Here is a 15,323-nt window from a genome sequence, read left to right on the forward strand (position 1 = left end):
AACGGAGTGGATAAAGTAATGAAGGCATTCCTGCCATGAGGTTGCCTCGGGTGGCAGTCCCGGGGGCAAAATAAAGCTGCTCCTGGTAACTTTAAGAGCTGAGTTTTTGTTTATTAAAACGGAAATTTGTCTCTTTTAGTGCAAAAAGCACAACTGCAATGCGGCTTTTGCTGGACCGCTAACAGGAAAGTTAAGGGATAGCATTGCCCCTGCCTGGGGCGGAAAGTGTAAATTGAAATAAGAAATATATATTAGGCCGGATTCAATTCCATGAGAAAACTTTGTTTAATGGTTTAACACATGAAAACTTATAGGCAAGGTCCGTTTTTTCCCATGGACTTCAATAGAATTTTTTTGTGATAAACAGTAACATACATTTTTTTCATTGAACTGTATCTGGCTCTATGGGAAAATCTGGAACTGAATTAAGAGATATGTTTTTGTCAACAAATTGAATCTGGCCCAGTACTGGAGTTAAACTGGAGTTATAAGAATGTCAGATTTCAAAAAGCCATAATCCAGGCTAGGAATATGGTGGTTTTGTTTACTCCAGTGGAGTTTAGTGGGTACCAAATTTCTTCATAAACTCTGTACGTAAAACGTATGGCACAGTAAAGCTGGTGTAAGTTTTTTGGAGCTATTTATGCCATGTTGCTGAAGCAGAGATTTGTAAAATTTAAACAGTGAAACAAAGGTAAAATGATCTGACAGGAAAGTTGCCACAGGGCCCAGGAACCAAACAAGGAGCCAGTGGCTGTATAATAGGGCTGCATCACTTATTATAAATCATAATCATTGTCTTGAGACAACCTTGCGTAATAGGAATGTAATCCCTCAAAAAGTCATGTAAAATTGCTAAGAACACTCTTCAAAGCACTTTTTTTCAATTTAAATTCATTATCTTTGAAGCAAATTTTCAAGATATTACACATTAATAAATGGCTAATACAATGAACTTGAAACAACAGTGCCACCTGCTGGTCATTTCAGGCAACAATGTAGGTCTCTATAAAAATATATTGCATAAACAGCTCATATGTAAAACCCTGCTTCATCTAAATAAATCATTTTTATAAAAATATACTGTTTTAGTATTATGTGCTATTAGGTAATACTAAATAGAAAATTGCCATTTTAACAATGGGATCATAGGATTCACAGTGCACACAAACAAGCCAAGGCACACATACATGCTAGGCCCCATCAGCCAATGAATGGACAGAGTTCTGCCTTTTACCCCCACACTACTTCCTGTTACAGTTAGAGCTGCATTATTTCCTGTCAGCTGATCTCTGAGGGAGCACACAGCCCATCACTAAATGGCGGCTCAAGGGATGTTATAGGGCAATATTTACTGATATATATATTCCAGTTTGGTGATTCTTTAATAGGCACTTAACATAATATAAACTATCTGTTGGTTAAGTATTCATTCAGGGGGTATAGTTTTCCTTTAATGGTTTGACACATCAACAGGCAGTGGCACTGAGGCTGATTGTTGTAACACCGGACGCAAATCAGTAAATGTTCTAGACTAGTAATATAGTGGGATACGGGTGAGGGAAATGAGTGCGGGAGATGACAGAGGCATACAGGGCGGAGAGTCACCTTGCCAGCGCTGTTAGGATGCGCCTCTCTCTCCAGTAGGAGTTCTGCTATTTGAATCTTCCCATATTTGGCAGCCACGTGTAGAGGAGTGAATCCTTTCTGAGAACAGAAAGGGACAGTTTAAGTAAGAAGAAAGTTTCTGAAAGGAAATAAAGAGAATGAAAAGGTTCCAAGGTACAGTTTGTGGCATTTAGTTCTGCCAATAAGAAGGTACAGTGGGCAGCATAATGAAATAAAGGCTTAAGGGGTCATTGATTGCAATGGAAGAAAAAGTGCATTGAGGGAAGCAAATGCACACCCCTTAGTGCTTATTTAAAAACCACTGGTGTCCAGGTTCTAGCTGCACTCAGCACCTAACAGTGGATTGGAATCAGGCACTAGGTGCAGAGCACAGAGCTGGCAGACAAAAGGTAGCCCAATCCTTTCTACCATAGGGTCGTTATTGGATGGGAGGGTGGACATCTACGCGCTTCCCCTGCCGCCTTCAATACAATGCCAGCAACCGCAGGCAGTGCCGTATTCACAAGGGGAATGCAGTTGTTTTTTTAGGTTTATAATGTTTTTACGCTGCTAGGTGAGGCACAAGGCAATAAAAAGTGTAGGAACATACTGTAGGGAGGATTAAAACCACTCTTTTGGCACTGTAGATAAATAGAAAAGATAAAGGCTGTCTATAGAAGTACATGGATACAAATCAGGACTGAAGTTCTCCAAGCTTGACATGGGGTTTCCTTAGGAATGTTGGGGCAGTGGTACCTTGGTCATGGAAGTGTGTGCTGCTTGGTTATCCAAGAGGAGCTCTGCAGTTTGTGTGTGGCCCCCACGGGTAGTAAGGTGCAGAGGTGTGTGACCTGCTGTAGTTGGGGGATCAGGGTGAGCTCCATTTTCAAGCAGCAATCGCACCATTTCATAGTGACCAGAGCGGGCAGCACAGTGAAGAGGTGTCTGGTCATCCTGTGATGGAAAGAAGGAAGAAAAAATGACAGAATGGTGCATTGAAAACAGCACTTCTGAATGCAGACAGCACTGTATTTGTGAGTGGAATTCAGGTTATTGTGCACATTCTGTAAATGTAATCATGCATTTATGTAACAGAAGCAGTAATGTGTAAAGCTACAATCTTGGAAATAACTACCCAGTGCCAATGCATATGCTAGTTGTTAAGACAATTTTGTTCAAGTTCTTTTTAAATAATTTATTGTGACAGTAATTTACGCATCACTGGTTGGGTTACACCATTTTTATACATTTGAGAGAAAGAATGTATGTTTCCATTTACAGAATGAAATTTGTGGTATTTTGTGCTCAAACTTAATTTTATACCAGTGTATACAGCTACAAATATGCACTTTGAGAGAAATTCATTTTGTGTGCAATATTTTTTGAAAAAAAAAATGCACTTGAGTTAGACGACACCCATAGATATTGATCCAACCCTGAATTATTTCAAACCTACTTCCACTTCGCTCTTAATATAAAATAAGTGCCCAAGAATGCCCAGAGTCAGTCCCTCAAGAGCTGTATCCCTTGGATTGTGTTATCCATCAATTTAGCCCACCCTTATTGCAGGCTCACCTTTGCTCTTGCATTGACCTTTGCTTTATTTTGTATTAAAAAGTCTGCAACGTCCGTATGAGCGGCTCGTGCTGCCATGTGAAGGGGGGTTTCCACTTTCTGTAACACAGCGACACATTGTAGATTAAGTTACATTACCTCCTCTTGTCCTTGCTAGTTGTTCCAGTAGCAAAGTGGTTGAATATTTATTGTACTGACAAACCTTAAAGTCATTTCTAGCAAGACATTTCTTTTTCCTATGCTTCTAACGGGAACTGGTTTTGTTAAGATGTTGTGTTCATGGGACAGAAGTTCATGTTTATTTAGAAGGCAACTTCTTGGGGATAATGGCAGTTGTCAGGGTTCAGTGGTCTATTCACCAACAGAACATGAAAACATGTTATCCTGTTATCAGGATGTCTAAACATGTAAGGGCATCATTAGGAGGTCTGGACTGTACCATTGTTTGGATAAATATGCTGAGTGATATTGCAAAAGAAGTAATAATATGGTTGCTCAGATGTTTTCTCACCACACTGAAGACATTAGGAGATGCTCCTTTCTGAAGTAATGTTTTCACAATGGGTAAATGGCCCATAAATGAGGCAACATGGAGAGGGGTGAGACCAGACTGTAGAGAGAAAAAGAAATGAGCTACCAAAAACATTGAGGGGAAAACAATAAAGGAAATAGACAGATGCTTGAAAGATCAGATAAAAAAAATGAAAAATGCCTAAAGACATAAAAGAGAGGAGAAACAAGGGATAAAAGCACACAGGCACAGAGACAGGCACAGTTACTGATAACATGTAGGAAGTTATCCAGGTATGTTTTCTGACCTCTGTTACTGCATCGATAGAGGCTCCAGATTTCAGGAGAAGTTCCATGACTCTAATGTGACTTTTCTTACAGGCAATGTGTAGGGGTGTGAAGCCATTCTATGTAGGAAGGGGATGTGTAAAGCAGGAGAACAAAAGTAGAAGACATGAGGTTAAAGCAAAGAAGTAATAGTAATAAATGGCTTTTTTTTTTTTTTAATTATTGCAGGAAACAGTAGTAAACAAGATAATAATCTGGAGGAAAAAGAGATACATTTAGTCAATAAGGGTTTTTTTATGTATTACTAATTTTCATCATACCAAGGCTCTTGCATTTGACTTGGCTCCCTTGTCCAACAGGAGTTTGGCCACTCGGTGATGACCACAGTGAGCCGCCACATGCAGCGGAGTTAGGTGATCCAGTGTTATGTCATCGATATGTGCCTGGTACTGGAGCAGGAGTCGCACACAATCCAGGTGATCCCCCTGGGAAGCCATGTGAATTGGAGACAGACCATTCTGAAATAAAGGGAAGATATTCATGTAAACCAGCTTTCATTGTGGCACAGCCAGTAAGTCAGTTTGATTCATATCCAAATATATTTCTTGCCATACCTTGGTCTTTGCCTGAATAGGGGCCCCATGATCCAGCAGAATCTCAGAAATTCTGACATGTCCATTTCGTACAGCACAGTGTAGAGGGGTCAGCTCATCCTAAAATGAAAAATTAATTTAAAACATACTCTAGAACTTCCCATATGTGAACATTTTGTACATGCTACCAAGGCAGTTGCTGCCACGTCTCTCAGCAATAACCTTACCTTAGTGCAAGCATCTATTTGAGCACCACGATCCAATAACAATCTCACCATGATAACGTTACCACGGCGGGAGGCTATATGGAGTGCACTGATGCCATTCTATAGTGGGACAGAATAATTTGCAAAAGGTCAAAATTCATACAGATAAAGAACAAGGAAAACTATAAGTGGTGGATGTGATTGCTTGAGAAGGTAACTGGGATAATAAAAAGGGATTATAGGGTAAATAGTATACAGTGAGAAGGTGGCATTTTTTGTAACATTAGAAGTGGAGTGTAAGAACATAAATACATCATTTCAGTGGTGGCAGCATTTACAAAACCAAATTGTATCCATAATTATTGCCATGTATTCACTTATTGATGCATTATGACCAAAGAATGACCTGGGTAGACTAATGATGTCCATATACTGGTACAGCGGGAAGTAAGAAATGCCTGATCCACTCATGCTTCCATGACTAGGTCAGCTGACACTGACAGAGAGCTAGGCAAGAACCTATAACTCCGTGTGCATAATCCAGTTGTGGAACTGGCGTAAACTGAAGGTTTACATGGGGCCCCAATAGCATCTGTGATGGGTTGGATAGTAAAGTGAATTGTAGCACTATAATTAAGGTCATGGCAGCTGTTCAGCCATACTTCATGAAGCCCCAACTATCATATGCATGGGTCCAGTCTATTAATATGGATTTGGGGGATCTTAAATAAATAAGACAAAGTTAATAGGGAGCAAATAAAAGTGTAGGAAAGAATTAGTCTGTGGAAAGTGTAGGAGGGTGAAAAAATGAGAGAGGAGGGGATGGTAGAGGGTGGGTGGAAAAAGGGGCCTGAATGTGAGGGAATAAAGGAGGAATAAGTAATGAAATGGAAGACTGGGAGAATATGGAAGAGAATGTTGTATGCAATTTAAAGAATGGGAAAGAGACAAAAGTAAAGCAAGCACAGGGGATCTGAGGGATAAAGGGCTAGATTCAATTCCGTTAGAAAACACTTTTCTCCTCTTATTTCAATTCCAAATTTTCTTATTGTCATATATTGATTTTTATGAGATAAACCTGGAGATAAGTTTTGCTCATACAGTTAAACTGAGGCCCAAGTTTGAGATCCAAAGGAGAACAAACACTGAGAATGGGGTTAGAAAGGAAGAGGAGCAGATACATGGAGCAACCTATGGTTTCTTACCTGAGGAGTGAAATTAACATTTGCTCCCCGATTCAGCAGTAGCTGTGCAACATTGAGATTCTCGTAGTGCGCGGCGATGTGCAGGGGCGTGAATCCTGTCTGTAACGCAATCGCACAATGTCACAAACCTGCACACTCACCTGGTGTATAACAAATACAGACTGATACCAGCTCATGCATTGAGAATGTACAGCCACCAATTGTGGTCTACTGCTTGTAGTAGTTCAGATACAAAGCTGTTGGTATGGTACCAGTATATCCAGATATAACAGCACAAGAGGATTCCAGCTCAGCACATTTACTTGTAAAATGGAACAATAGCAGTCACATCTCCTGACCTTTGATAGCACATCTGCATTGGGGTCATTTTGTAGAAGAACAGCAGCTGTCCGCGTGTCATCATTCCGAGCTGCAATATGCAGTGCCGGAAGTCGTACTTTCCCTTTCATCCCATAACTGATTAGGTAAGCAACCACATTCTCATGGCCCTGCTGCAGAGCTACAGCCAGTGGAGTGAAGCCGTCCTGTGCATCGATAGACATACAAATAATAATGTATTGGATCAGTAATAACACTATAGTGGAGATATAAAGTCATAGGAAGAGAGCACAAGTCCCCAGAGAGATGGTTAACATATAACATAATGCATTATGGGTATTATGATATCCAAGAAAGTTAGTAGCTTAATACAGTAGTTTGTTGTCTTGCAAAATGCAGATGGTATGTAATAAACAAAAAACAAATCATATAAAAGAAGAATCCATAATGATAAGAGTAATCGGCTTTCATACTATAGTATTCAGGCTTCCTACATTCTTTAAAGTTACAATATGCATGCATGCTCAGCATATGGAAATGCAAGAGGATTTAGGTGATTGGATCTTTGTCTGTGTTGGCCGCTTGAGTGCTGGGTCAAATCAGGCTGATCTGATCTTTTGGTCCCTCCAATCATCGATCTGATCACATAAAGGGCCAGGGAAAATTATAGAGATGTCAAATCCATGACCTGCTGCTGTCCTTACCTATCAGATATCTGCTTGAGGGGCTGTGTTTTTACTTCATACACAGGCCAATCAGTTGCTGACTCAGTCAGACATGGCAAAGGCTATATGAACCCATGCATGGCCAACTTTAGTCTAATGGGAGATGATAAACTCTATATAATGATTCTTTCCCATAACATAATTGCTGCTTGTGTCTCAGGCTTATGGCTAAGGAGGAGTTCATTACAGAAAGGGTTTAAAAGGAAAGTAGAATGTTATTACATATTCTCCCCCCACAATGAGCCAAAGAAATGGAATCACTTATAAAATAATTGTTACGTATACTAAGCAAGAAGGCATAATTCTGGATCCAAATAAAAAGGAGCTATCCTAAAATAAAAAATCTTATTAGGGCTTATTTTTCAACATAGTTGCATCATAGCAACCATCAGAAATTAGGTTTGATCAGTCAACTACCAGTTTGTAAATAAATGCAAAGATCTGACTGGTTGCCACGGGCTACTGCAGTGGTAGAACTTAGCGCCCATGTTATTAAACCAGCCCTATTGTATTCCTACTGTTGTAAACTTTGTCTTTCAGCAGATTGCGCAGGATGCAGGGGGTGATTGTAATTTTACGTGTCTGTCATCCCCGGATCTTCAATTTATATGCACCTCCTGGGACAAGGTAAGGACCACAGATTCAATATATGTCTCCATAATCAATATTTGTAGAGGCAACAGTGCATTAAACAGTGCTGAACATTCAAAAAGGTCCTTTGCTTCTGATTTTTATTGCACAACACACATATTTACTTCTCATGCCTGTGATTTCCTTATGCAGATTATTTTTCCCTGAGATTTGCAGCCTACACTGAGCTTTAGAAATGGAGATTTCATTTGGTGTTGGTGGAAATGAATTTCTAAACATCTCCCTGTGATGTCCAAATTCTAATCATAATCTATATAGACTCATATTTTGCATGAAGTCTCCAGGGAGAGTTGTTCTCAAACATCAGTCTTTTTTCAGAACTAGAGCTAAATACGTGTGCGAATTGATAAAGGGGTTCAGAAATATTCTGAAGAAGGCAATGGGTCACATTATTCTAACGTTGTGGCTGATCTGGGAGGCTAAGCATCTATGTGCTAACATTAATACATTTACCTACAACAAACAAGATGGAGGTTTAATACATAAAGTTGGCACTGCATTTATCCTGCTATGTATTCTAGAGGTAATATGCATGAAGTTAGCATAGTTATTATACAGAAGCTAGTATTCTGGGGTTATTGTACATGTTTTGGATAGCTTTGGGCACCCTTATCACTCAGTTCATTATATATGGAATTGGAGCAGTATTTATGCTGCCATGTCTTCAGGGATGTATGAAAATGGCACTGAATTTATCTGGTCATATATGAGCTGGCACTACAGTTATCCTGACATGTGCTTTTGGGGCTTATACATGGAACTGGCCCCCAGTATATTAGAAAGGAATCAGTGTAGAAAATGTCTTCAAATAGGTCCCTATACACAAAAATCACCCTTTGCTTATGTGATCTTTTATGTGCGTATTGGCTGCCTAAGGAAAAGTGCAATATACCTGGATTGGAGCCAAAAGAGGAAAAGCTAAGCAGTGAGATTGTATCTAAATGTGTGGGGCACATAAATCTGTTTCCATTTGCCCTGCTGCCATTTGTCAGCCAGCCAATTTCTAACAGATTTATGCCTCCAGTGACGTATGAGAACAGCTTATCGGCTAAAAAAAAAGTTGGTCATGTAGAGCAAGATTTTTTTTATCAGGTGTGGGGTTCAGAGCCAGACCCTGGATGCAAGTACTTTTTAAATGAGCTTTTGTGGTCCTTCTGTGCTCCTCTTGCATCTGGGATCTTAGTGACCCTCAGTGTTCAGCCATTACACCCAACAATGCTTTACTCATGCCTATGCTAAGTACAGGTATAAGACATGTTATCCAGAATGCTCAGGACCTGGGGTTTACCATATAAAGGGTCTTTCCATAATCTGGGTCTGTCATTTAAACACTAGGATTGTTTTGCTTCCAATAAGGATTAATTATATATTAATCGACATCCAGTACTATGCACTGTTTTATTATAACACAGAAAAAGGAAATCATTTTTAAAAATCTGAATTATTTGATTTAAAGGGAGCCTGTGGGAGATGGCCTTCCAGTAATTCTGGATAATGGGTTTCCAGATAACAAATCCTATACCTGTATCTTTAAAGTTACATAGGACTAGCATCATCTTGGTTTCTTTTGCACAGCTAAAATCATTTTATAGAAAACCATGACCAGACCAGTCCATATCACAAGAACAGCTTGCATGAATGTTCGTCAGTGCAAGTACCAACCACACTCAGAGGCACAACTACAGAATGTAATCTTTAATGATATATGAAATTAAATAACATACAAGCCATAAAATAAGTTTGCCCAGTAACCCATAGCAATCAATCTGCTGTAGAATTGCTCCTGGGCAAACATAATGCCTTTTATTACATAACCCCCATAGAGCTGGAATGGAAGGTTACGCACAGTGAGGGGAAGGGTGTAGAAATACATACATATATGTGAGTCACATGACTCACCTCTGTAGCCAGGTTTTGATTGGCTCCATTCTCCAGCAAAAACTTTACCACAGGAAGATGATTCTCCTGAGCTGCCATATACAGAGGGGTGAAGCCTTTCTGTGTTTGGGGAAAGAACATGGTTAAGAGCCATCACATATCACAGTTTGAAATCCCATTGATTCTTGGTCATTTTTCTCTTCAAAACAAATGCAAAGTATTGACGACATTTAATCAGTGCCTGAAAAAAAAAAACCCTTACCTGAGACTGGCTGTTAACATTGGCCCCGTGATTAACAAGTTCCCGCACCACATCTTCCTGGCCCGCTAGGGCCGCAATGTGCAACGCTGTGTTCCCTTTCTGTCATGTGAGAAGGAAAAAAGAAAGAAAGAGCCTGAGCCAAATGAGGCAAACGCCGGGCTCTAAAATGTATTTGCAGTTGGAAACAGAATTTGGAAACAATAAAGCATAAGGCTAGATCCCTTAGAATCAGGATCCCAGTGCAGTGGATAGAAACAGCCAGACAGATACTCATTTCAATAGCAATTACATTTACAATTAACTTTAAAACCACTGAACATTTGTAATGAATTGGAAAGATGATTAGATTTAAATTTTCTTTCAATATTTAAAAACAAACAAACAACTTTGGGTGGGGTTTCCCTTTAAAGAGAAATAGGCATATAGAAAAAGACAGGCTTATTAAATAGCCCATAGTGAAAGAGGTGGGAAGTGCTATGTGAAGAACACGTCACAGAGGGACATTTAAAGGGGTTGTTCACCTTTAAAATAACTTTTAGTATGATGTAGAGAGTGTTATTATAAGAATTTGCAATTGGTCTTCATTTTTTATTATTTGTAGTATTTTTAATTATTTTGCTTTTTATGTAGCAGCTCTCCAGTTTGGGATATCAACAGCTATCTAGTTGCTAGGGTCTGAATTGCCATAGCTACCAGGCATTGATTTGAATAAGAGACTGGAATATGAAATGGAGAGTAACAGAATAAAAAGGTAAGCAATGAAAAGTAACAGTAATAATAAAATTGTAGCCTTGCAGAGCATTAGCTTTTTAGCTTCTGGGGTCAGTGACCCCCATTTGAAAGTTGGAAAGAGGCAGAAGAGGGAGTTAACTTAAAGGTAAACCCCTTTAACCGTATACTCTTTTCAGTAAGCTCCACCCCTTTGGGAGTCCACAAATTATTATCATTAGGATGTATGGCAATATTTAAAAAAATGTGTATGCAGTTCTGTAAAAGAACAGAAGTGGTGCCCATAACAGAGACATAAATAATCAGCAAATGGTAGGCAGATAAATACATTGGTAGGTACATGCTAGATAGATAGATGATAGATAGATAGATAGATAGATAGATAGATAGATAGATAGATAGATAGATGATAGATAAATAGATGATAGATAGATAGATAGATAGATAGATAGATAGATAGATAGATGATAGATAAATAGATGATAGATAGATAGATAGATAGATAGACAGACAGATAGATGATAGATAGATAGATAGATAGATAGATAGATAGATAGATGAAAGATAGATAGATGAAAGATAGATAGATAGATAGATAGATGATAGATAAATAGATGATAGACAGATAGATAGATAGATAGATAGATAGATGATAGATAGATAGATAGATAGATGATAGATAGATAGATAGATAGATAGATGATAGATAAATAGATGATAGATAGATAGATAGATGATAGACAGACAGATAGATGATAGATAGATAGATAGATAGATAGATAGATAGATAGATGAAAGATAGATAGATAGATAGATGATAGATAAATAGATGATAGACAGATAGATAGATAGATAGATAGATAGATAGATGATAGATAGATAGATGATAGATAGATAGATAGATAGATAGATAGATAGATAGATAGATACAGTAGATAGATAGATGAAAGATAGATAGATGAAAGATAGATAGATAGATCGATAGATAGATAGATGATAGATAGATTATAGATAGATAGATAGATGATAAATAGATGATATAGATAGATAGATAGATAGATAGATAGATAGATGATAGATAGACAGACAGATAGATAGATAGATGATAGATAGATAGATAGATGATAGATAGATAGATAGATGATAGATAGATAGATAGATAGATGGATAGATAGATGATAGATAGATAGATAGATAGATGATAGATAGATAGATAGATGATAGATTATAGATAAATGATAGATAGATGATAGATTATAGATAGATAGATGATAGATAGATAAATAAGTAGAGAAGTGCATAGACAGAATGGTATTTGTGCAGATATCAGGACAGTGAAAATGAGCAGCTCATAATAACTGAATCGTATAGAACATTCCATGTGGGAAAAATAAAAGTGATGGATACCAAGGAAACATGGCTGTGTAAAATAAAAGGAAAGTCAAAGTGACTCTATGGATTTCTGTGATCACATCTGGTGTGATGCAGGTATTGAGCCTGCTAGGTGACCTGCCTGCCCTTCTACATACACTCACGTTAAGCAGCCCTTTTCTCATACAGTATGCCAGTGTTTAGCCTTTATAACACTATATTAATAATAGAAGAACTGTAAATTAATATGTGACCTTTGTTTCTATGCAGACATGGAACGTTCAGTAAAATATCAAATATGTCCCGTGACATGGTATCTGCCATCAATTAGAGGGAAACAGTGCCTAATGGAGTAGAGGCTTATGGTAAAAAAATAAGAAAGGCCTAATGGGAATTTTCCCAGACTTGGGCCTGTGCCCACCAGTAAATCTTCTGGTACTTTGGCAGGCCAGTCTGACCCTGGTTGTATTTGGGCCTCTTTCCAATAGGGTAGGTGAGAATACTGCTCATCCTGTGGGAATATAGCATTACTGTTAAACCATAATTGGTTGGAATGTGCAGTTACAGTTACCTTTCTCTCACACTGGGGAGAAGCAAGGCCCTATATTACTGGGTACTCCCATTATATTTACTGTGTGTGTAGTATTTCTAATGACTTGAGAGCTTGTTAGAAGTTATAACGGTTGGCATGCAGCTGGTGGGGAAAGATCCATTGCCTGCACTGATTTTTGTCCTGCCATCACATAGTGTTTCATTGCACAAATATATAGATATAGAATAGTTATAGAGAGCTCCTGGAAGTACAATGTTGTTAGCGAGGAACAGAACCAGTGGTGTTTGCTGCTTGTAACAATAATTGATCTTCCTTTAAAGAGTTGCTTGAATGTTTCATCCACTGAAAAAATCAGCTCTGTGTAATAAAGGCTTACTTAACTGCATCTGCTGGAACCCAGCTAAGCCAAACACCATAAACTGCCGGGGCTGCTAAGCAAAGGAAACTAAGTAATTATTTGACTGTTAGCTAAAAGCAGTCGGTTTGGTTTATTTCTGGGGGTAGAAAGTTGGCAATAGTGATGGGTGATGTACTGAAACTTCTTGTGTTACCTGGCCGACTGACTTGTACACCTCAGTACTGAATAAATAGGAAGTTCATACAATGTTGTGGATGAACTCAGGATTGCTTTATTTGCAGTCAGCAGTACAACTTCTTAAGTAAATATGTTGCATTCCCCAGTGAGCAATATGGCTAGCATAAGGTATTCCAGGCCACTGGGCCCCCACCCTGATGCCTGCTTCCCTGCTCTGTCCTACTTGTCACTGACGCTATACCTTCCTACAGACTTTCAGCATGGTGATCAGTCTTGTCTAGTCCCTTTTCCACTGGATCTCTATCTGGGTGAGGTTCTGCTTGGACACTGGCCCCTTCCTCTATCCTCAGTGGAGCCTCAGCTGTCTCACTAGCCTACCTCTGACTCTCGCCGCCTACGGTGAACTCCACAACTCTAACCTACCACTAACTAACCTGTCTATTTATTCTACTTGTTACTGAGGAGAGAGGCCTCAGGCACCCTGGCATCATTCATCATTCCTCCAGTTGGCCAAAAAGGAAGTGGTACCCTGTTCACTGCCATATATAGCCTCTCCTGGGGGCTCTTTAACAGTGCCAGTTAATAGCTAAATTAGAAACAGTAACATTTACATATAATAACTACTCCTTACAAGTGGTATCTGAAGTAAGAGAGAGGACTAGTGGAAGAAAATATGAGAGAGTAGGTAGTCAGGCAGTGCTAGTGAGGCAGTAAGTAAGCAGGTTTCTTACCTTGGTGGTGGTCTCCAGCACAATATCTTTGTGTAACAGCTCAGTCACCATTTTGACATGGCCCTCTTTACTTGAGAGGTGCAAGGCATTCAGCCCATTCTGCAGGGACAAATTAGTACATTTTGTGCAGAAAAAGGTCAAAAAACAATAATAACTGCCGCTGGAAGACAAAAAGTGGTTAGTTTTAACATTATCAACATCATGAATTGATATAATGGGCAGCTGGCTGCTCGCTAACATACTGTAACTGTCTAATTAAGAGGGGCCATAATTCCAGTGTCACAGTGCCCACACTTGCAGCTGACCCCATGGCTAGAAAAGAGAAGCCAAGCAGAAAATATTAAATAGAAGTCTGCCCAGCAGGGAGCTGCTTCTTAATTGCAACCCAACTGAAAATATCATTTCCCCACCTGAATGATGTTGTTCATTACTGAACTTTAATTTAGCCATTTTATGCAAGAAAGCCTGTTGCTTAAAGATTTTCAGTGGTCTAATACCTCATGTCTTTTGACGCTTTTATAATAACATCTTCAGCTTTGCTTTAATGCTGGTGTGGAAAGCAAACGTCTTTGTCTTGGTTGCTTTCATTGCTTGTTATTACTTTGCTGACATCCATAGAATGACCATTAACTGTCATTTACTTCACTGCACCACAATATCTTCTTTTTTTTCCTTTAACATACTGTAGTCTTCAAGTCAAAACTCATTATAGCAACATCCCCATAACAACATGTACTGTATGCATTTATTACACCAGCGTGCATCTTGTGTTCCCCTTACCATTCAGCAGAACTGCAGTATCTGTAATGTCCACTAGAGGGAACTTTCTGTTTATCTCTCCAGCTAACACCGATAAATAATACTGTTATTACCAAATAACCTATGCATGTGTTTTATAAAAAAAACAATAAGAAAAACACTAGAAAATGTTACCATATATATAAATATCACAGTAAAAAATGAGAGCTGTTCTGAAGCTTCAGGTTCTGCCTTGGCTACATCACAAATCTCCCCTGAATCACAGCTACACAACAACAGGCCATTAGATGTCACACATAAAATCACTCATGCCTCTGTCACTGTCTGCTGTCATCAGTATGTATATGATTTACTACAAACACATTCAAAGGGCATGTAAACCCAAAAATACAATTTTTCCCAATAAAAAAAATGTAATTTTAAGCAACTTCCAAATATACATTATATATAATTGCTAATGATGTTAAAAGTATTTTAAAATGTATTTTGCAGTGGAAAGTATCTGCCTGCACCTCCTGATTCTCTGCCCTGCTGATTTTGACTACTGAAACAATGCAGCGGAAGCCAACTCCAGCCAAGGCTCCAGTTCCTAATAGACCTGGCATGCTTCTTTGCAGGTCCATTAATCAGCAGTGTGGAGAATAGAAGAGTGGGGACACATACAGCTTTAAATAGCATTTGATAATGACTTTAAAATTATTATGGAGAAATGTAATGTGTATACACACACACACACACACACAGGTATGTGATCCGTTATCCGGAAACCTGTTATCCAGAAAGGCCAGCTCCCATTTTAGTCATATCATTTACATTTTTTAAAAAT

The 15,323-nt window shown here is 38.8% G+C and overlaps 1 protein-coding gene across 13 annotated transcripts in view; it reads right to left on the reverse strand.

Annotated features, from left to right (window-relative positions):
• ank1 (ankyrin 1) overlaps positions 1 to 15,323 on the reverse strand; it is a 120,953-nt gene that overhangs the window by 53,303 nt on the left and 52,327 nt on the right. For 12 of the 13 annotated variants that reach the window (XM_012959146.1, XM_012959145.1, XM_031899318.1 and 9 more), the window contains 13 exons: positions 13,739 to 13,837; positions 9,820 to 9,918; positions 9,579 to 9,677; positions 6,324 to 6,509; positions 5,986 to 6,084; positions 4,802 to 4,900; positions 4,596 to 4,694; positions 4,302 to 4,499; positions 4,002 to 4,100; positions 3,695 to 3,793; positions 3,184 to 3,282; positions 2,365 to 2,562; positions 1,609 to 1,707 (listed from right to left, as the gene is read on the reverse strand). In XM_012959146.1, coding sequence (XP_012814600.1) covers positions 1,609 to 1,707; positions 2,365 to 2,562; positions 3,184 to 3,282; positions 3,695 to 3,793; positions 4,002 to 4,100; positions 4,302 to 4,499; positions 4,596 to 4,694; positions 4,802 to 4,900; positions 5,986 to 6,084; positions 6,324 to 6,509; positions 9,579 to 9,677; positions 9,820 to 9,918; positions 13,739 to 13,837 — 1,572 coding nt within the window. The remainder of the gene's footprint in view (positions 1 to 1,608; positions 1,708 to 2,364; positions 2,563 to 3,183; positions 3,283 to 3,694; positions 3,794 to 4,001; positions 4,101 to 4,301; positions 4,500 to 4,595; positions 4,695 to 4,801; positions 4,901 to 5,985; positions 6,085 to 6,323; positions 6,510 to 9,578; positions 9,678 to 9,819; positions 9,919 to 13,738; positions 13,838 to 15,323) is intronic. The other variant, XM_012959150.1, reaches the window with a different exon arrangement.

This window comes from Xenopus tropicalis, chromosome 3, assembly GCF_000004195.4.
Source record: "Xenopus tropicalis strain Nigerian chromosome 3, UCB_Xtro_10.0, whole genome shotgun sequence".
Classification (NCBI taxonomy): domain Eukaryota; kingdom Metazoa; phylum Chordata; class Amphibia; order Anura; family Pipidae; genus Xenopus; species Xenopus tropicalis.